The sequence below is a fragment of the Oenanthe melanoleuca genome, chromosome 1 (assembly GCF_029582105.1).
Source record: "Oenanthe melanoleuca isolate GR-GAL-2019-014 chromosome 1, OMel1.0, whole genome shotgun sequence".
Lineage (NCBI taxonomy): Eukaryota > Metazoa > Chordata > Aves > Passeriformes > Muscicapidae > Oenanthe > Oenanthe melanoleuca.
Genome location: NC_079333.1, coordinates 109,416,379 through 109,437,947, shown reverse-complemented (window position 1 = coordinate 109,437,947; position 21,569 = coordinate 109,416,379). Strand labels below are relative to the sequence as shown.

General features: G+C 43.2%; 1 protein-coding gene across 1 annotated transcript in view; it reads left to right on the top strand.

Moving 5' to 3' along the window:
- The window catches only part of DYRK1A (dual specificity tyrosine phosphorylation regulated kinase 1A), a 69,558-nt gene that overhangs the window by 13,143 nt on the left and 34,846 nt on the right, over positions 1-21,569 (top strand). Inside the window, exon 2 of the mRNA XM_056510678.1 lies at positions 9,951-10,029. Coding sequence (XP_056366653.1) covers positions 10,020-10,029 — 10 coding nt within the window. The 5' untranslated portion in view covers positions 9,951-10,019. The remainder of the gene's footprint in view (positions 1-9,950; positions 10,030-21,569) is intronic.

Genomic DNA, 21,569 nt, shown 5'->3' with positions numbered 1-21,569 from the left:
TTCCATGTGCTCTTTCCTAAAAAGCACAGCACATCACTCCATGGAATACAGCAGCTCAGTATCCTTAGTACAAAAGTAAAGAAAAGATCTGCTGGAAAAGTGGCTTTGTTTTGGAGTCTTTCCATCCATCCCAAACTATTCTTGGGAGTGTGAACTCCAGTGGGACACTAAAGGTTTTCTGTCCTTTTTTATTTCCTGGATACTTTGGACTTGGTGATCCTGAGTGCTCTTTGGAGGGTTATAAGGTCAGGATTTGAGTGCCTTTTTTTTTTTTTTTCTTCAATTAATCTTCGTTTCCTTCCTGCAACCTGCCTTATTAGTACCATTTTAGGAATTTTTATTAAAAAAAAAAAAATGCTACAGGAAACCAAATTTCTCTGGTAAGCCCCTTATCAACTTCTGATGCTGGCAGAGATACTGTTATTTAATAAAAATTGTATAGTCTTACCATGACCTAAATACCTAAATGGGTAAGTTTGTCAAAGATTAGTGCAGTGGCTTCTTCTTGAACAAATGAGAAGTATCTTGGAGAGCATCAGCTGATCAGTGTCAGCTCCACATGGGGATGCTGGAAATGGTGAAGTTCACATAAACTTATCCCAAAGGTTCAGCCTTTTCTATTTCTCCTCATAAAAGTTGAGTTGGACCAAATGAACGTGAGAGGGCTCTGGTAGAGAGGCTTTTCCTGGGCTTTTATCTCACTGAGAGATGGCTCTCAGACTTTTATCTTACAGCTGCCATCAGGGAATCGTCCAGAGTGAATTCCATGTTTCTCCAGAGTGCCTGCACTCAGAAAGGGATTCAAGCCAGTGCTGTCCCAAATTCACAGACTTGAGCTGCACAGCCAGGACCTGTCCACTCAGGATTGAGTCCAACCTCTGGTGGATTCCTGAAGCTCAGAAAAGCATGGTTTTCCATATTAATTAAATTAAATTAAAGATAATAATGGGGGTGATTGGCAATCAGTTCACTAGAAAGAGTGTCATGGCTTTTTGGTCATTGAAGGCTTTATAAATGATGAATTCTTTTTAGGTATCCATACATGGATGAAGGCTTGATGAGGAATTCCTGGGAGATTCTAAGGAATTTGGGTACATATCAGATTATATTTAGTACATTCTGATCTTGTTTTTCTTAACATTAAAGACAATGGCTTTGTGTAGGAGAACCACTATTCTGGAGTCTCCACTGAGCTAGCAGTAACTGTATTTTTGGGGGTGAATGTTTGATGGAATCTCTATTCAGTGTGACAAGAAATGCACCCAGTGTCTGTACTGGCTTTTCTCCCTTGCATTCTCATGCTTTTATCACTTGGATAGGATGCCTGAATTATTCTTATGGATTATAATACCACTTAAAACGGAGGAATTTGCAGCTTATTACCTCCCCCTGCCTGTATCTCAGTATACCTTGGGATATACCAAGATTTGTTTAATATTATGCCTAACAGCAAGGATGGATGGAGGCTGAAAAGATAATGCAACAAGACCTTGGAATTGTGAGTCTGAAGAAGGTGTTTTGACTCCATCCCCAGATGATATGAAAATTTCCTGAAGTTCCTTAGTTTATCTCCTTCTTCAGTGAGAGTTTTCTAGGTCAGCGGTTCCTTACCCGGGGAATAAGGCCATGGCAAATGTGCTACAGATGGAACATAAACCCATCCTGAATGATGGGAAGTTAACAAATATTATCCCAGGGATGATTCATATTTAGTGAAAAACGTTTGGAGCTGACAGGGATGTGTGTTCTGAGAAATGGAAGGGCTTGGAGTGAACAGTGTGAGGAAAATGTGGGAGCTTTATTTATTCATGTCTTTCATGTACAGCGAATCTCCCCCTCTGCTCTTGTGAGATCCCACCTGGAATGCTGCTTCCAGCTCTGGGGACCCCAACATCAGGCTTGGAGCTGCTGGAGGCAATCCAGAGGAGGGATAAAGATGGTCTGAGCCCCTCTGCTCTGGGACCTGGGGCTGGAGAACAGAAGCTGCAGGGAGAGCTCAGAGCCCCTGGCAGGGCCTGAAGGGCTCCAGGAGAGCTGGAGAGGGACTGGGGACAAGGCAGGGAGGGACAAGACACAGGGAATGGCTTCAGAGTAGGGTTTGATGGGATATTGGGAATTAGGAATTGTTCCCTGGGAGGGGCTGGGATGGAATTCCCAGAGCAGCTGTGGCTGCCCCTGGATCCCTGGAATGTTCAGTTCCAGGTTGGACATTGGGGCTGGAGCAGCCTGGGACAGTGGGAGGTGTCCCTGCCGTGGCAGGGGTGGCACTGGAGGAGCTTCCAGGTCCCTTCCAAGGCAGGAATTGCAGGAGTGTCAGTCAGGCCCAGCTGTGGAGCTGTGCAGAGTCAGCAGCAAAGGGGAGCAGCAGCGAGGTTTCAGTGCTGAGCTGAGCCGTGACTCACGGCCGGGCAGTGCCAGGTGTGCCTCAGGAAGGGCTCTGGGAACAGCAGCCACAGCAGCATCACCTTTGCCTTTTGGGAAACTTCAGCCTAAAAAGAATGATTTTAATGAAATAATTCTGTTTATTCCCATGGAGTTGAATGCATCTGATTGTCTTGGAGCCTGAACCTGACCACTGTCAGTTTTCAAAGCTGATGAACTTCATAGGAACTGCTGTGTGAAAGTGTGTTGAGCAAGGATTTTAAACCTGGTGCTTCTATCCTGACACATCTGGAGCTGGTGTGGTGTTTTCCAGGTTAAAAGGAGCTGGAAGAGCAGTTGGAGAGGACCCAGCTATGTCCAAATCTGAATAATGAAAGGCAAAGGTGGTGGCATTGCAGTTGTCAGTGGGATAGCATTTAAACAGCAGTTCCTGGTGTGTTTGAAATGGTACAAAAGTCCTTAAAAATGTTCACAAATCTATATATGGCTAAAAAAAAAATTCCATGAACCCAAAATCTTATGAATTAGCACCATTTCTATACAGAGGCAGCCAGCAGTTACACCTTGGTGTGACTGATTTTGTGCATTTGGTTATTTTATTGTGTTTTTTTTTTTTTTTTTTTTTTTTTTTTAATTTGAGAGACTAAATCTGTGCATATCTCTATGTATTAAAATATTTTGGAAACTTTCAAGATTAAAGTTACTGCTGTACCAGAACAACAAACATCTACATTGGAAATAAGTAACTTTAAATCTTTGAGAGCAATGTCAGAACTTCTTCTGCCAAAATGGAGCTGGAGAAGTAATTTTATTTCATTTAAACATGGGATAGCAGCTGCATAGACTCCTCATAAATGTATAAAGTATTTCTCTGTGTTGTGGTCTGAGTAAGGTTGATTTTGATTTTTCCAGCTTTACTCTTGAATAAAAAAGTTCAGGTGGCAGCACCTGAGTCCCCTCCCTTGCCATGTCTCTGAGAGAGCTCAGTTTGTAAATAAAGAACACAACAAAAAATGGGAGTAGTAGCAGTGACCACTAAATTGGAAGAACAATCAGCTGTAATAATATCAAGATTGTAGTAAAAATCTGTAAATTGAGTGGTTTGGCCACGTTCTGTGGGAACTTGAGGCAGCTTTAGGTGTTCCTGTAATTCTTCTTTTTTTATGGCTCAGAAATTCAGGGAGAAGTAGGAAGGTTGTGCTCCCTTGAGACTTCTGGGTCTGAAGTTCTGAAGTGATGAATGCAATTCTGTAGCAAGGCATGTTTGGCTTTGCATTTCTCAAGTTCTTTTCCCAACCACAAGGAACAGAAACAGTTTTTGTACCTGGAATGATTGGCCTTGTTGAGGACATCTATAGGAAAAAAAATACCTGCAGGAAAATCTCAGCTCTGCAAGACATTTCATATTCCTCTGGATAAACTAATGTACAGCCCTCATGTAGCTTCCACTTGGGAATATTAATTTATTCCCATGCTGCTGATATTGCAGGGGATGGGCAGTTCCAGCTGTAACATCTTTGCCTTTTGTGTGGTGAAGGGAGGGGAATGCAAATCCAGTGGTTTGACTTTTGTCTGACTCTATTAAGTGGGTGGAAAAAAGAGCCACTCCCTCCTGTAATTGGAGGTTCCTTATAAGGTCAGTGGACTGAAAATATTTGAAGTTTGTGCTTCTAAAATTAATATTTTTAGTCAGTGAGTAAGTAAAGCATCAGATGCAAATTATCTAAAAAATCTCAAGTATTTCAACCTTTATTGTGGGGCTTTTCTGCCCCTCCTCTCCCCCCCACTGTGCCAGTTTAATTCTTCCTAAAACCACAGGTTTTATTCTGGGGTTCACATGAATTAATGAATATTTAAAAAAACAAATCCTGCCTTCTCTGGCTGGATGGGTCAGTTATAAATTTACAATTTCAGTTCCTTCAGACACCTGGGAAGCAGTACATGTTTAGAAGTGATGCATTTAATGAATAGACTGTAAAAATTGTATATTATAAACAAATGGTATGTTACAAATCAGGTATTTCAGAGACTCTGAATTAATCCTGGTGTGACACCACTGCTCTGTGGGTGATAAAATCACCCTTGGTTGTATTTTAGGTGTATTTGAGGGTATTTTGGCACCACCACTGGCCTGCACATCTGCAGTGGCCCAGCTTGGAGGACTGAACTGGGATTAATAATTGTGGCCTTGGATTTTCCTGCTTCCATTGCCCCCAATGCAGTTTGCTGAGTGCCCCTGTCCCATTGCAGCAGCAGCAGTGGGAAGGGCTGAGACTGTTTCAGTTCTGCTGCTGCTGGAAGAAATTCCTGCTCTGCTGCAACTGCAGCTCTGCCTGTGCCAGGTCTGGAACTGGGTGAGAAACTCTGATTTCAGCAAAGCTGCTTCCACAAGCTTTCACACCTCACCCATGGCTCCTTGCAGCACGTGGTGTAAATTTAGCATGAGTGGAACCAGTCATTCACAGCATCTTCTTTTCAGAGGAACCAGTGCTTTGTGGAACTCCAAAAATCATTTGCAGCACACAAAAAAAATCATGGTTGGGTATGTTTTGGTTGAGCATCTCACAAGTCCTGATCTGGAAACTCCCAGTGCACATTGCAGCTCCTCAGGAGGATGAGGGGTGTGCTGGGGAAGGCTGCTATCAACTCAGTTTAGTTTGTTGTTGACTTTTCCCCAGTGTTTTTAGTGTTCTCTTTCCATGTTTAAGAAGGAGAAAGCTGCACCCCAAGTGTGAGCTGCCATCAGAAATTTGACTGCTCATGGTTCTGTAGAGTACACAAAGTCACCTGAAGAGAGGTACTTTATTTTTACTGAAAGATGAATTTTAAAAGTTAAAGATGGTGAGTTTTAAAACCTTTGCCCAGAGGAGCTGTGGAGGAAGTGTCCCAGGCCAGGCTGGACTGCTTGGAGCAGCCTGGGACAGTGGCAGGTGTCCCTGCCCAGGGGTCATCTTTAAGGTCCCTTCCATCCCAAACCATTCCATGATTCCCTCTTTCTGTTATCTCACAGGAGCTGCTGTTTCAGTGAAAACATTCAGTTAATAAGTGTTCCACAATCCCACAGAACTTAAAGCTGGAGAAGGGGATCAGTGACTTCTTTGGGAACAGGACAGATGTGATGCTGGTCACAATTTAATTTACCTGTGTTTCAGTGCTCAGTATACTTGCTGTGGGGTACATAAGAACCTGCAGGTGCCCAGAAAGGGCAGGGATATATTTGCTTTTTGTGCTGGAATCAGAATCTACTTTTAATTTTCTGCTGTGCTTTTGCAGGTGAACTTGAGTTGCACAAAGCAGAACTCAGTGCAGCATGGCCTTTTTTTTTCCCTTTTCATTCTTGTGAATTATTCCTTAGCTAGATCATCACCTGTGTTGGTCACAAGAACAGTGAGTTTGGGTGTGTTCAGCCTTGAGGTGTATGTTAACTTGGACATTAAACACATGGGATTTCCCTGGTAACAAAGCACTCTCACAGCATGTGCTGGGTGCTGGGAAAACAATGATTCTGGAATTCCTCAGCTCTGTCCCTCTGGGAAGCTGTCAGTCCCTGAGCACCCTGTCAGATTTATTAATTGAATTCCAATTGGATTGATTGTACTTCACATTTCACTGTGCAGTGTTTGAAATGAAACACTGAATCTATGTCTTTGAGGAATCTTTTGCTGTTTGTCTTACATCAAACCTCATCACTGCTTGCTTCTGCATAGTTCAGATGTCTAAATCCATTATATTCCAGTATGTTAATAACCCCAATTTCATGATATGTACTTCAGGATAATTTTCCTAGTAAATAAATAAAAAAAATTGGTTTCTAAGTAAGTATTTATATTTTATGTTGCTAGCAACAGGCCTGCCTGTGTTCACCGAAGGTCAGTGACCTGAATTATGTTCAGCTCTGCCAGCAGTGTATGTAGTCATGAGAAATGCAGGGGTTCTCTGGATTCCACGAGTATGACTTAAAAAATTACAAAATAATCTTTTCACAGAGGAGAAACTTGAACCTGGCTTTGCAGAAAGATTCCATATTGAATCTTATAATACAGTGATCCTGAATAAAGAAAATAAGTCCCCTCTACGGAGGGTTTTAATTAGCAAAATGTAGAAAGCAAACCCCTCCCCAGCAGACTTATCTTTTCATTAAATTTTCATGTTAATAATGGTTTTTGCACTTTAACTTTTAGGGGTTTAGCAGTCTGATTTCTCTGAACCCAACTTTGATCTGCACTGAACCTATTGATGTGTGTTGGGTATTGAGTTTTGCAGGAAGGGATGGATGCTCCTAAGGGATACAGAGAATAAAGCTTTAATTCTCAAAGAGGCCAGCAGGGAAGCCAGGCTTGGGATGTGAGGAGAAGTCAGAGACATGACAAAGTTTTGTTACTCAGTGTCACCATCTCCAAAATGTTGTGGAGATAAGCTGGGACAGAAGGTGCTCAGCATCCTCATGTGTCTGACTGAGCCTGTGTGACTCCACACTGGGATTGCTCACGAGCAGGGAGTGGCTCTGCGTGGGGAATCCCATCCCAGTGTTCGAGGAGATCACAGCAGCCTCGGGTGGGTGGGGAGGGAGGAGGAAAACAGGAAACAAAAGCACGAGGTAAAGTTTTAGTACAGATGATTTCTAAGAATTGTTCTCTTCATTTGAATAAAACACTTCGGCTTTTGTTCTTCTCTTTGCTCTACCACTTTCAATAATTTGCTTTTTAACACCTTTCCTGTCATCTGTTCCTTCCTCTCCTCCTTTATTTCCAATTCACTTCTATACTGGTAAGGAGATCAAACTGGGTTCCTGAAGCCCAGTAAATGTTATTACTGAGGGATTCTTCTAGTAATGATCTTACAGGCTGTGTGATGAGTAGGATTTGCTCTTGCTTCCTCTTATCATCAGTTTATTATCTAAACCAGGAAGCCTTTGTGCAGGCTGTCTAAAAGGCCTTTTGCTTTAAAAACTTGGTAAAACAGACACAGCTGAAGGCTCTGAGTTTAAGGTGCTGCCCCTGCAGCCACTGGCTGCAATTTGGTTGTATCTATTTAAAAAAACCCAAAAATTGTTACTCTTTTATGTCTGTGACACTGTTACGGTCACAGGGACTCATTCTGCTAAGATTTCAAACCCCTCCTTGGAAAACAAAGCTTTACCTGCTTTTCCACTCTGGAATTCCACAGGAATTCTCCAGTCCTCCAGGAGAGTTGGAAGGAGGCTGAAGCTGGGCTGGATCTGTGTTCCTGGTCAGCTCTGAAATGCACCAATGTGTTGATTCCTCTTAATAACCTGTTAATGACTTTCTCACATCAGCAGCTCTTCCTTAGTTTTGGTAGCTCTTAAAGTGTCTTCTAAATTGTAGAATAACTCAGGGCTCTGTGGTTACCTCTGCAGCTGCTTTGGGAGCTGAGCACTCCCAGTGTGGGGTGGGCAGGAGACAATGGTTGGACACTCCAGGATATTTTGGCTGAAAATTGCTCAAACTCAAACTCTGGTGATAGTTTGAACTGAATTGGGTTAGGATTGAAACTGGTCTTGCACTGGTGGCACTGGGAGGGGATCAAGCAGTGATTGAGCTGCAGGGTGGTAAAGACAAGACAGTGGTGCCTTCAGTCCTTGAGCTGCTGCTGCTGGCAAAGGCTTCTTGTAATCCTGGAGGTGCTGCAGTTAAAGGGAATAAAGGATAATGGCCAGAGAGCTTCAGATGGGACTGAGGCTCTGTAGCCTTAGAGCACCTGTGTGGGATGGACAAACCTGGTGACTCCAGGACTTGGTCTGCTGCAGAGCCCAGAGGAGCAGCAGGATGAGCAGAGGGATGGAGCAGCTCTGCTGGGAGGAAAGGCTGGCACAGCTGGGATTGTTCACCTGCACAGGAGAAGCTTTGGGCTGAGCTCAGGGTGGCCTTGCAGGGCCTGAAGGAGCTGCAGGAAACATGGAGAGAGACAATTGCCAAGGGCTGGAGGGACAGACACAGGGAATGGAGGGACAGGACACAGGGAATGGCTTCAAACTGAAAAATTACAAGTTTAGGTGGGATGTTGGGAAAAAGTCCTTCCCTGTGAGGGTGGGCAGGCCCTGGCACAGCTGTGGCTGCCCCTGGATCCCTGGAATGTTCAGTTCCAGGTTGGACATTGGGGCTGGAGCAGCCTGGGACAGTGGGAGGTGTCCTTGCCATGGCAGGGGTGGCACTGGAGGAGTTTTCAGGTCCCTTCCAACCCAAACCACTCAGGGATTCCTTTGTTAGTTCATTTAAGTAAGAGTTTGCTCTTCTGCTGAGTCCCAGGGCTGCCTGTGCTGCTCAGGGGGCTCAGCTCTGCACCAGGCCCAGCCTTTCCCTCAAAGTGAAGAGATTCAGGCTCAGCAGTGCCCAGTTTGGCACTGAGCAGTGCCCTGGGGTGGCCTCAGCAGTGCTCCTGGCAGCTGTGGAGGTGGCAGTGCCCTCCCAGGGCTCTGCAGGCTGTGGGTTCAGGATGTTCCATGGCCTCTTTTAGGGTTTCCCCTTTTCTGGGGGGCACAACAACAAAAATCCATTTGCTCCTGAAACACCAGCACAACCACTGTAACACGTGCTCCTACACAGACCCAAAAAGCAGCTCCTGCCCCTGTCCCTGAGGTGTGGGTGACACTGGAGAGGCACAGGGACAAGGTGGGGCAGCAGGGCCCAGGGGGGTGTGCAGCTTTGAGCTGCCATTGTTGGGGGGAAATGGAGCGAACGGCGCCGCTTGCTGCTCAAATTGCAGGGGCTGAGAGCATTTTAGGCTGCTCACACTTGCCTGAAGTTACATATTTCAGGAGGTGTTTAAATAATAATAACTCTTCAATTCCAGCTGGTCAGTAATTTGCAGAGTTCTTTAAAATTCTCTGTAATTCTAAGTGGGTTTGATATTCCATAGGTTGTATACCAGTACCATACCAATGACTGCTGGAGAACAAGTGAAAAACAAATGCTTGAGAAATGCTTTGACCAGTCTTAGTTGCTGGGTGTTGTGGTTTGGGTTTTAATTTTAATTTTTTATTCATAATCCTGCTGTTCTTCTTAATTTTTGTTGGAGTTTTCTTCCTTGAAACTCCTGTCTTTATATCTCTTTGTCTATGGAAAGTACAACTTTATTTTTCTGAGCATATTTTAATTATTTGCAGCAAGGTGAACCTAATTTAATTTCATCAGGCAATGAGGAGAAATTAACTTTACCATTTAGGAATTTATATGCATTTATAATTCTATAGCTTGTAGATTTGGGAAAATCCCACAAGTTGAATTGTGTTTTAGAAATATTGTCCTGAATTTCTGTGAAAATCCTCCACACATTTAAGGGCTTGGCAAAGATGGGTTTTTGGGATATTTTGGGATGATGTTAATTTTGAGATTTATTCAATGCCCAGTTGAAATTTCAGTTAATCCTTTCAAAAGTTTTTCTAAAACCAGATATCAATGGAAGATAAGTCTTTGCCATACCTGTCTCTGCTATTCCTGTTGGAAAACTTCATTTTCTGTTTGGATTTCCTTGGCTTAGCTCGGGGTTGAACTGTGCAGTTGTTGCTGCAGTTTAAGAAGTTTATTCTTGTTTTTTTTTCCCTTTTTCAGTGTTGTTTGCTGCTGGACTCCCCCTGTCCCCACAACCCCGCAGGATGATATGAGACTTGAAAGAAGACGATGCATACAGGTGATTTGATATTTAGGATTTTTACAGTGAGAAATGATGGATGTTCTTGATGTGCTTTTTGTTGCTGTTCCATTCTCTGTCCCCCCACATGATGTTGTTCCAACTCAGTAGAATATTTAAGAACCTGCAGAATTTTGAAATCTTTCTTTGCCTTTTTAAAACTCTTCTGCAGCTCGGAAAACTCTTCTTCTTCCAGGAAGAAAATGGTTTTCCTGAATGGAAAGATTGTTTTCAAAGTTTTCATTCAAATGGGAATGCTTCTGAAGGTGCCAATTAAATGGACTGGTTGATATTTTAGGAAGTTCTCCCATTTTTTGGCTAATCAGAAATCCTGGAAGTGCCAAGTGTATTTGCAGATTCAATGGCTGGAAATACAGTTCACATTTCAGCACAGAAAATCACAAGCAGTAGAAATAGAATAAAATCAAGTTTATCCAAGAGGGTTACTCTAATTTTTTATACCCAAATGCCTTTACTTCAACCAGATCTTTGGTTTGCTTGTTCAGCTTTAAACCCCAGGAATCCTTAGAGCTGGAAAAAAAAAAAAGCCAGGCAGATTTCCGTGTGCATCCAGCTCATCTCCTGATTGACAGTTTTCAGTTGCATCAGCTGTTGGTGCATAAACAGCTTTGGAGGGTCTGTTTACATGGAGCCCTTGGATTAGGACCAAGATGCTGGAAGTGGAGATTTCATTCCCTGAAAACCAAACATCACTCACTCCACTCCCATGTTTGTGAGTTGTGTGCTGAAAGCTCAAGTCAAAGCAGGTCTAAAGAATTCTAAAATTAGGTTGGGCAAAGAGGAGAAGGAAGAACTTCTCCAAAGGGATATTTCATTTTCATGTTTCATTTTAAGTATCTAAATCTAGAGGCATTAAAAGTCTAGAAAATTGATGTCCCATCAGATTCGGGGAGCTTTGTCTAGTAGGCAGTGACAGATTAAAATAGAACCTAAATATTGAGAAAATGTTTTGAAAGCTTTAAAAATACTCATCCCACAACTGAAAGGAGAGAGAATGTTATGAAATTGTACCTTATGTATGACAGTGTTTGAGAGAATTCAGTTTCACATTGCAGTATGTTAATCTGATTTAAAACTTCCAACTTAAGCACTTTCAGTTTTGGTCAGAATTTCTGATGGTGTTGAGCTTGTAGAATTGTGAGCTTGCAGAATAGAAATCGACACAAGATTTTGAAATTTAAGTGGTAATTCTGTCTTCTGCAGCCCAAATTCTTTATTTATAAGTCCCTTGATAAATGCAAATCATAAACCAGGACAAAGGCCATTATGCTTCTGATGTGTTGGAAGTTAGAAAAGTCAGATTTATTTGCATTTTCTGTTTATTGGGAGAGCCAGGCTTGGTGTGCTGAGGTTCTGAGAATGAACAAGATTTGCAGGCATTAAAATGAGGCCCTGCCCTGTGATAATTTTGTGGTGCAATGACAGGAGGAGTTATTTGGTGACTCTGCTGATCTCAAGTTCAGAGTAGCTGGGGAGAGCTCAGGCCCAAAATTGAAAGGTTCTGTGGTTTTGAGCACAACTCCCTTGCATGTTCAAGAAGGTTTCTTGAGGGTGATTGATCAGAGGTGCCTGGTAATGTCAAAAGTACCTCTGGTTAAAGTGGGGAAGCTTCTACAGGATCAATAAATTCTTTGTTTTAATGGGCTTCACTTCATTGTCCTGGAAGCTGCTCTAAACCCCTACAATTAACCACAGCAGAACTGGGGAAACAGTCCCCTAAAGAAGAAGATTTTTCACTTCTACCATGGAATACTTAAATTTTAGATCATCACTTAAGCTGAAAACACAGAAATGTATTAAGATCCCCTGCTTTTAAGAAAAGAAAGTGAAAACTTGAAGAAATGGACATATTAAATGTTATTTTCCAATTTGTCTCAATAGAAAAACAAACTTGCAGTGTGTTGAACTTTTCTTTTTGCCCTGTATAATATGTGGGAGATAGATAGATAGATAGATAGACAGACAGATAGATAGATAGATAGATAGATAGATAGATAGATAGATAGATAGACCTTTTGCCCTATATAATATGTCGGATATATAGATATAGATTTAGATATATATACACCATATAATATATCTATATGTAGAATATTATAAAATGTATATTATATAATTACTAAATATATGTTATATAATATATATAATATACCCAGAAGAAGGGCACTTTAAGGTGCTGTTGGGAGATACTGAAATATTGAAATATTTTCAGTAATTTTATTGACCATCTGGAGCAGGGGATCGAGTGCACCCTCAGTCTGTGGATCTGAAGGGTGGGAAGGCTCTGCAGGGGGATCAGCACAGGCTGGATCCATGGGATGAGGACAAGTGGCTGAGGGTCAACCAGACCAGGGGCCAGTCCTGTCTCCAGGGTCACAGCAGCCCCTGGAGCTGCAGGCTGGGCAGAGGGGCTGGAAAATCCCTGGGGGTGCTGGTGCCAGGGCTGGACACGAGCCCAGGGGTGCCCAGGTGGGCAGGAGGCCCCTGGCAGCTGGGCTGGCTCAGGAATTGTGTGTCCAGCAGGAGCAGGGCAGGGATTGTCCCTCTGTGCTGGCACTGAGAGCCCCTCGAGGGCTGTGTCCAGCTGTGGCTCCTGCAGGAGAGCCCTGGAGGGGCTGGAGGTGTCCAGGGCAGGGACAGAGCTGGGGAAGGGGCTGAGGGAGCTGGGAAGGGGCTCAGGCTGGAGAAAAGGAGGCTCAGGGGGGACCTTGTGGCTCTGCACAACTCCCTGACAGGAGGGGCAGGGAGGGGGGTCGGGCTCTGCTCCAGAACAGGGACAGGAGGAGAGGGAACGGCCTCAGGCTGGGCAGGGCAGGCTCAGGGTGACAGCAGCAGGAATTTCCCCATGGAAAGGGAGCTCAGGGGTTGGGAGTGCTGCAGTCACAACCCTGGGAAATGCTGAGAAACCTGTGGATGTGGCACTTGAGTTCATGGCCTAGAGATGGACCAGGCAGAGTTGGGGTGATGGTTGGACTTTGATGCTCTTAGAGGTGTTTTCCAGCCTTAATGATTCTCTGATTCCGTGTTTACTTGTGGATTTTTTAGGATCTGTTCTGCTTTTCCCTGAAACACTCTGCAATAATCAAAGCTCTTTACAGGAAAGCCAAGTTTGTATTTCAGTCATGTTGTGGTAACACAGGTAATGCCTTAGAAGGTGATTTGTGACAAAAAAGTGTTTTCAGAATGGGAATTTTTCACTTCTTTGTCCTTTGCAAGTCTCTCCAGGACCTTTGGGGTAAGCAGGGAACCAAACACTTCAGGGTGTAATGAGGCTGGTGGTCAATCATCCTACCCATATTCACTTTTCATGGTGTGGTGGCATCAAATTTGGGATTGTGCTGGGTTCCTACAAACAGGCATTCATCTTGTGCTCCAAAGTTGGTGTTCCAAGTGTTACTGCTCCCCCTTGTCCTGCTGCTGTGTGCTCAGTGGTTGGTTGTTTTTTATTTTCCTCTTTTTTAAATGGAGATTCCTTATAAAAATAATATGGTTTTATAACAGCTTTCTGGTTTTGACTTTTGTAGTTATGTTGGAGCCTAAGAGATATGGATCTAAAAATACTGAGATGTCTGATTTTTAAGCTTTTGAAGAGCTCAAAGCTTCTTTTTGTAACCTTTGTAAGAAAAACAGAGCAGCATAATGGTTACAGCAAATTATTATCATCAACTGGAATTATCTTGGATGCACCAGAGATGCTAAGAACCCAAGGAAATGTGATAATGGTGTAGTCAAGTTTGATAAGACATTGGAGGTACTTATATTGCTCTTAACCTTTTAAAAAAAGGTCATTTTTGGGAAAGAAAAAACCCAAAAAAGCCAATCCAATACTTTTTTTAATAAGGATACAGAAAGAGCAGTTAAATAGTCAGTTCTCACACAGATACCTGTCCTCCCCCATCTGTATTCCTTATTAAAATACAACAAATCCAGAGGAAGGATTTGTGGGAATTCCTGGATTGGGTTGAGTTTAGGGCCTGCAAGTGTCCAGCTGTTTATTTTATGGAAGAATACAATGGAAATGAAGAATTGGGCCATGGCTCTCACATCTCCTATTTCACATTTTAGCTGCTGATTTCATTGAGCCTGTAGCTATTTTAAAGGATGTTTTTATATCTCAGTAGTAAAAAAAACCACAAACCAAAGCAGAAAACCCCTCTGTTGTTGTGCAGTCAGAACAGAATGTGTCCATGGTGCTGCTCTGTGCTTGGAGCTCACCTGTGTTACCTGAGCTGCTTCAGTCACAGCCACTGGGGGGAAAATCCAGAAAATCCCTGGGCCAGCACCATGTTCCCCCTCCCCTGATTCCCTGCAGTGGCTCCCACTGGTTTAGTTCCTGGTGGGACACTGGCTCCAGTTGGATTCTGCCCAGCTGGATCCTCCCAGGGAGCTTTTGCTGGATATTCACAAGTTTGCCATAAAGAGAAAATACCACAAAAATCACACCCAAAACAGAGCTGCTCATTAGGAGGGAAGTTTGAAATACAAACAGCTAATGAGGGCTTGGATATTCCTGGGATTAACCCCTGGTTTTCCATGGATAAATCCCTTTGCAGCAGGGCTTGGTGCTGGTTTGGGGAGTTTTTGGTGAAGCAGTGGGGGAAGGACAGCTCTCCTCAGACTGAAAGGGGAACTTCTGCTTTTCAGAGATGGAGTCATTGACCTCAATGAATGATAACCTTGAAGTCAACAGACTAAATTAGTGCTCTACTTTCTGTATTTGAGAGCAGCAATGTGGAAACCTGGACAGCTAAAGTTAGATTCCTGCATCCATATTTAAAAAGAAGTTGCCTATTTAAAAGAAAAGGGTTTTTTTGGTTTTTTTTTTTCCCCTCCTCCAGAATGGCTCAGTACCTGTGATATTGAAAATTGAAGTTTTCAGCCTCAGCCCCCATCTAAGAGGAAACAAAAATCCTGTTGCAGGATTTTGCCATGGAATTACAGCCTGGTGGAGGATGCTGCTTTCCTTATTCAGGAACAGACCAGAGCATCTATACCAGAAAATCTTTAGATGCTGCTGTTCTTATATATAATTTTAATATTCTGGGAAAGGAATTTCTACTACTTTTTCCTCCCAATACATGTGACCCTCTTTTAAAAAACCTTTTGAGATAACTTTCAGTGAAGTTTCAAGTTGTGGGGAGATTTTACTACAAGGCTGAAATTTATTTCTGTTGCTGATTTCTAAGAGCAAAGAAAAAATTTATTTTGAACAAAAACAAATCAAAATGCAGATCAAAAATTGCAATGACAACTATTTAAAAATTATTTCCCATTTCCTGAATGATTGGTTAGTACACTGAGAATGCCTGAGGTTTATAATGAATATAACACAGCAAATACAGAAATTCCTGCAGCCTTTAAAGTTCAGTGTGGGAACAAAAAGGAAAAGTTCTCTTGGGCAAGGCAGCAGTGGGATGGTGAGACTGAGCTTGGAGCTGCCCATGGAGTTCTGGAATTGTGCCTTGTCCCAGGGATTCACTGGCTCAGGTGGCTGCTGGGGGTCACCCTGTCCTGTGCATCCCATTTGTGTCCTGTTCCTTCTGCTTTGGCAGCAAATGCTCCTGGCTTGGCCCTGCTGGCCTGGTTGGGAGGGTTTGGAGTGGATTTTGGAGTGAGGTGGGTGTTGAGGGGAATCTCAGCCCTGTGCTCCAGGGAAAGGCCCTGGCTTCATTCCCACAGGGACTTTCCTCCCATGGCCTTGGCACAGGCAGCACCAGCTCAGGAGCTTTGCAGCTTTCCAAGGATCAGCCCTGAAATCCCTGATCTGCACCCAGCAGCACTTCTTGGCTATTTCATGGAATCCCTGAGGTTGGAAAATCCCTCCCAGCCCAGGCAGTCCCAGCTGTGCCCATCCCCACCTTGTCCCCAGCCCAGAGCTCTGAATGCCACCTCCAGGTGCCACCTGCAGGGATGGGCACTGCAAACCTCCCTGGGCAGCTCTTCCCAAGGCCTTTCTGGAGACACAACACCCAAAATTCACCATCATTGGACAAGCTTCACTTAAAATGTTAATACATTAATGTTGATATGTTCAGTTTGTGAACATATTCAGTGTTGAATCCATAAGCAGGACAGCACATGTTTGTAGGAGGCATCCTTCATAAATCATGGAGCCAGGTAAAACAACCCCTTCCCCCATCCCTAAAGTTCCTTTGGGATTAGATTTTAAAATATTTTAAATATACATAAATTTTAAATATATATAAATATAAATAAATACATTTTAAAATAAAAACACCTTAGGATGACTCTCATAACAGCCAGGCCTGAGTAGTTCTTGGTAAGGATTCCATTTATAATACTTCATCAGGCAAGTACTGGGCAAATATTGTTCGTAAATCTTGCTGAAATTGGACATTCTGACTTGGAAGATTTGTATTTCTCTTTTTCTAGTCAGGCTGGTGCTACCTGTTCTATTCAATTCATCTTGTGATATGAGGTTTTTAATGTTTATATCAAACACCCTTGCAGGCAGTGGTGCCCAGATGTGTTTGTTTGATGCCTGACTGGGATCAAGCAGGTGGGTTCCCAGCTTTCCAGAGCAGCACAGGGTGTGCTCAGCTTGGTGACAGAGTTTTTTCCTGGTTGTGCACAGGCAGTAAACTCCTCTCACCAGGTTTTACCAGTTCAGTGTCTCACTGTGCAGTCACTACCCACAGCTAGCTTGGATATTTCCATCAGGCAGCTTCAGGACACATTTGTCAGCCCTCTGACGTCACTGGGTGCAGCTCAGACGTCATCTGAGTGAGTCTGCTTAAACCCTGCTGGATTTAGGAACACAATTAAATGGAAAATGTAAAACTGGGAATGTTTCACTCTCAGATTTCCGCTGTGACGCCACAGTCTCAAAATCACGTTTGGTGATGAGTTGTTAAGGACAGAGATTAGATTAGAGAGCAAAAAACATCATTTGTTTTTAGCAGTGACACATCAGGTTTAATGTTCTGACTTTCCAGAGCAGGGAATGCCCAGCCCTGCTTGCATCCATCAGCCCAAGGGAGAAATCTGGTTCCTGAGGCTCAGCATCACTGACACTCACACCTAACCCCTGGTGACCTCTGGCCAGTGAAATCCCAGAGTATCTTTGGGGACCTTAAAAAACTAGGGATACAAGCAGAGAGCAGAGCCTGAAGCTCTTTCACTGGCTAATTCTGGATCTTCTAACTGGTTTCTTTTTGGTGCATCCTCTTAACTTCTCCTTCATCTCACTGAATCCACTTTGTGAACAGAGAATCCATCCTCAAGATTGGAGTCCACAGTTCCTCAGGACTGCCTTGTCACTCCAGAAAAATAAACTGTTTCTGGCAATACATGGAGATCCAGACATGCTTTTTTAGGACTGACATCTTCATGCTCCTCCAAGGTCCTGAAGATGCCTAAAAGGAGTGAACTGGTTCTCCAAGATTTTATATATTGGTAAAAGTATATGTGATTTCACCTGCCATATTAATGGGGGTCCTGACCTGCTGTTAATGCCTCTCAGTAGATCAGATCCTTCTCCATGAGTTGGATTGAATATAAAACTGGTTTTATCTTCATGTAGGTATGGAATAATGGCTTATATATATTATATTAGCTTATGAAATATAAAATAAATAAAAACTCTCCACCAAATATATTTACCAAGTTTTGTACCTTCTAATAATCCAGGGGTTTTGTGTTAGTCTGGAATAAAAGTGAGAATCAGGCACTTTAAAATATTTCCCTTATAAAAGTAAGTGAAAATATTTTACTTCACTTACTTTGAAATACTTCACTTACAAACTATCTGAAAGGCAGCAGATGTCCATCATAATTCCATTTACAGCTTCACTTTAGGTGAGTTCCAGATGTTCATGGTGGGCTCTGTGTTAGGTCCTTAAAGATTGTGTTAAAAAAGCAGCTATCTGGTAATTAATTTATTCTTGTTTCTTAAGTTAGACTTTTCTAAAGCTTCCAGCTGTAAAATAATTTTACAGTAATCATTTCACAATGCTGAGTAATTCCTGGAGTTTTCCACGAATCCAGTGATGGATCCATGGTGTGGAGTTTATGGGGATTTCTGGTGCTAAGGCTCAAAAGGGGATTTAAATAAGGCAGTGTCTCTTTTTAGGCTTAAATGTTCACATCTCTGGAGTTTTCTTCAAAATTCAATTTTTAAAAATTGGCTTGTTGAGGTCATGGAATCCCAGAATGGTTTGGGGTTGGAAGGAGCTTAAAGATCATCTCATTCCAAACTTCCACTGCCCCAGGCTGCTCCAGCCCCAGTGTCCTTGGGCACTGCCAGGATCCAGGGGCAGCCACAGCTGCTCTGGGCAAGCTGAGATGTTGAAGGAAAACTTGGATCCCAGCAGTAAGATAATTGTAATAAATAATATACAAGTTAGTCTTGTGTGCTTTAATTTAGACCAGTTTGTGATGATCTTGTGTTTTGTCCTTGGTGATCCTCAGAATCAATGGATTATTCCTTTAATGGCATTATTCCTTTAATGGCAGATGTTTGATAAGAGCATGAACCTCTTTTAAATCTTGCAAAGAAAAAGGGTCACAGCCCAAATTCTGGAGGTGAGCAGTGCAGTTATTGGCTGATGCTTTTGTGTTTCCCTTTCTTTACATGCCAGGATTTTACAAAACTGGGTTCACAGCTGAGCCTCTCCTGCTTTGCCATTTTCACTGATTGGAAGGACTGTCTCAAGGAAGAGCCTTGATTTGTAAACTGTGGAGCTGCACACTCTGTGTGTTCCCTGTCCTGGGAGGGATTCCTGGGATCTGCTGCATCCAGGGGTACTCAGGTGCTCCATGCTTCCTCAGCTATTAATTCCACTGTTGTCCTTAAATCCTTTTTCCTTTCTCTTTGCACTTAGGATGTCTCAGGAGAAAATTGCTTTTTTCCCCACTCTTGTCAAAGCAAAAAACCCCAGGGTTGTTCTATCTTTTGTTATATATACATAATCTATAAATATATATATATATAGAAATATAACTTCTTTTTTCCTGACCTGCAGCTGCAGGAATATTCCTTTGCTTCCTTCTCCTTTATAAAGCCTGGGAGAATTTTGTGTTGCTTTACTTGGAAAGTTCAGCTTTTCTTCCATCTTCTGAGAAATTTTATCTGTAAAGTTGTTCTTGTCCTCTGGCTTGGGCTGACTTCCTGGACTTCAGGAGTCTTCATGACTTCTCTTGTGAAGAAAAGAGATTTTCCTCACAAAAAAAGAGGCTGTTAGACACCCAAATCAATGGGTCAGTTTTAAGTTAGGATTCTGCACCTTCAGCTTAAATTCTGTGTTCAGCTTTGTTTTCCAACAAAGATTCTGGTAGCAAAAGGCCCCAGGCAACGACTGTTTGGATCCTGAGAAAGGCAAAAAGTAGCTGTTGTGTTTTTTGTTTGTTTGGTGTTTTCTTTTATGTCTGGAGGCATGTGGAGCTCCAGGGGAAGGCAAGAAGCACAACTTCATTTTTTCTTGGGAGAAATCCAGGCTCTATAGGCTGCCATCCAAATGCAAAAATTCTGACACTTCTCTGCTCAGAAAAAGTGCCACCAAAACGGAGCCAGCTGAATACTCCACTTCTTCAATAGAAGGCAGTTTCCTTAAATAGAATTTGGGAGCTAACTTAGTCTGGAGCAGGGATTTGGGTTCAAAACACTTCCAGATCCATAGTGATGTCTTTTCACTTGAAGTCTTTCACTCTGGCTACAGGTATTTGAGTAAACACTCAGTGGATATTCAGGCACCTGAGGAATCATTTGTGTCCTGTAATTCCATGAATTATAGTCTGTACAACATGAAGGAAAAATCTGTTTCACCTTTTCTCCTGGGAAGGGGTTGGTAGAGAGGAGAAGGAGGGAATTCTTGCTTTCATAGAATCCTGAAATGATTTGGGTTGGAAAGGACCTTAAAATTCATCTCATTCCCACCCCCTGCTATGGGCAGGGACACCTTCCACAATCCCAGATTGCTCCAAACTCTGCTCAACCTGGTCTTGAACACTTCCAGGGATGGGACATCCACAGCTTCTGTGGACTCCCTGTGCCCCATCCTCACAGGGACCAATTCCTCCACTACAAATGCACAGATACATGTGCTCAGTATTTACAGACTGGTTACACTATTTTATTGTTTGACTTTGTGTCACACTTTCTCCCATGGATCCCAGTTTATTAGCAGTATCTTTTTGCCATCAAAAACCCACATTATCTTGGGTAACAGATTAGCAAAGAAGCTGCCCCAACCCATTAGGAAGATGGTTAATCTCCCTCCTGGATAAGCCTTTTGATCAATTTAGAGAAAAGTGACTCTGTGTCTTCTGAGCAAGTCTGGGTAGCAGCTACTCAAACAAAGTGATTTGGGCTCCTTTCAACATCAGCTCCTAATGAATTGTCAGAATTTCATCAAAGACCAGGTAATTAGACAGGTACTGCACCTTTGGATTAATGGCACCTCTGACAGAGGCCTGGCTTTCCTCATTCCAAGATAGGAACTGATCAGATTTGCAGAACAAGAAATGCCTCAGGAAGTTTTTGGAAGCATCTGGCCAAGCATCACTGTGCTCAGCTTTGGAGATTCTGGGAGTCTTTTCTCCAGCCCTTTCTGGGGTCCTCAGCACAGTTACAAGGGAAGCACAGGAAATTCCAGGTGTGACTCTGTGCCTAATGTGCTTCTGGTTCTTAGGAATGAAATCTTGTGAGCTGGGAACACAAAATTGCCATTTTCTGTCTGAGCTTTCCATGGAACAGGAGGCTCAGCTCACAGGGAACAGGGACAAGAGGAAAAGGCCTCAAGCTGTGCCAGGGGAGGCTTGGGTTGGACATCAGGAGCAATTTCTCACTGGAAGGGTTGTTAAACCTTGGTGTTCAGGATCATCCAGTCCCACCATCACCCCAACCCTGTCCCCAAGGGCCACATCCAGCCTGTCCTGAGCACTCCCCCAGACAGTGACTGCAAACCTCCCTGGGCAGCTCATCCCAATCCTGACCACTCTACCAGGGAAATTTTTTCCTGATAACCCAGTCAGAACCTCCCTGGCAAAATCATTTAATCCTTGATGATGTTCTGAAACATTGGAGTGTTGGCTAAAGGTGGCCAGTGCCGTGACCCTCTGAAGGGTCTGCCATGCTTTCCTCTCAGAAGTGATGGCAAGGACAATTTTCCACCTCTGTCCACTCCTTTTTGTTTGCAGAAATGTTGGGAAGCCTCCCCTTACCCTTTTGTGGGACACAGAAAGAAGGGAAGTCCTCTGGCACCTTCTGCTCTCCAAGGTCAGGCCCTCTGGAGCTTCTAAGAAATTGCAGCAATCCCACAAATTCCCAGAGAGGTCTTGAGGAGCTGTGTGAGCTTGAGTGACATTTGGAAGCAGTTCTGTGCTGGCTTGGCCAGCAGGGCCAGGCAACAACTCCATGGTACTTTTCAAGCCAGATGCTTTGGCAAAGCCTCCAGTGTCACCACTGCCTGGCAGAACAACTGGTGCTGCAGAACAGGAGCAGGTGCTTGGGGCTTTTTCTGCTCCTTCTGCACCAAGGCCCTGCTTTTTGCACTGGGTTT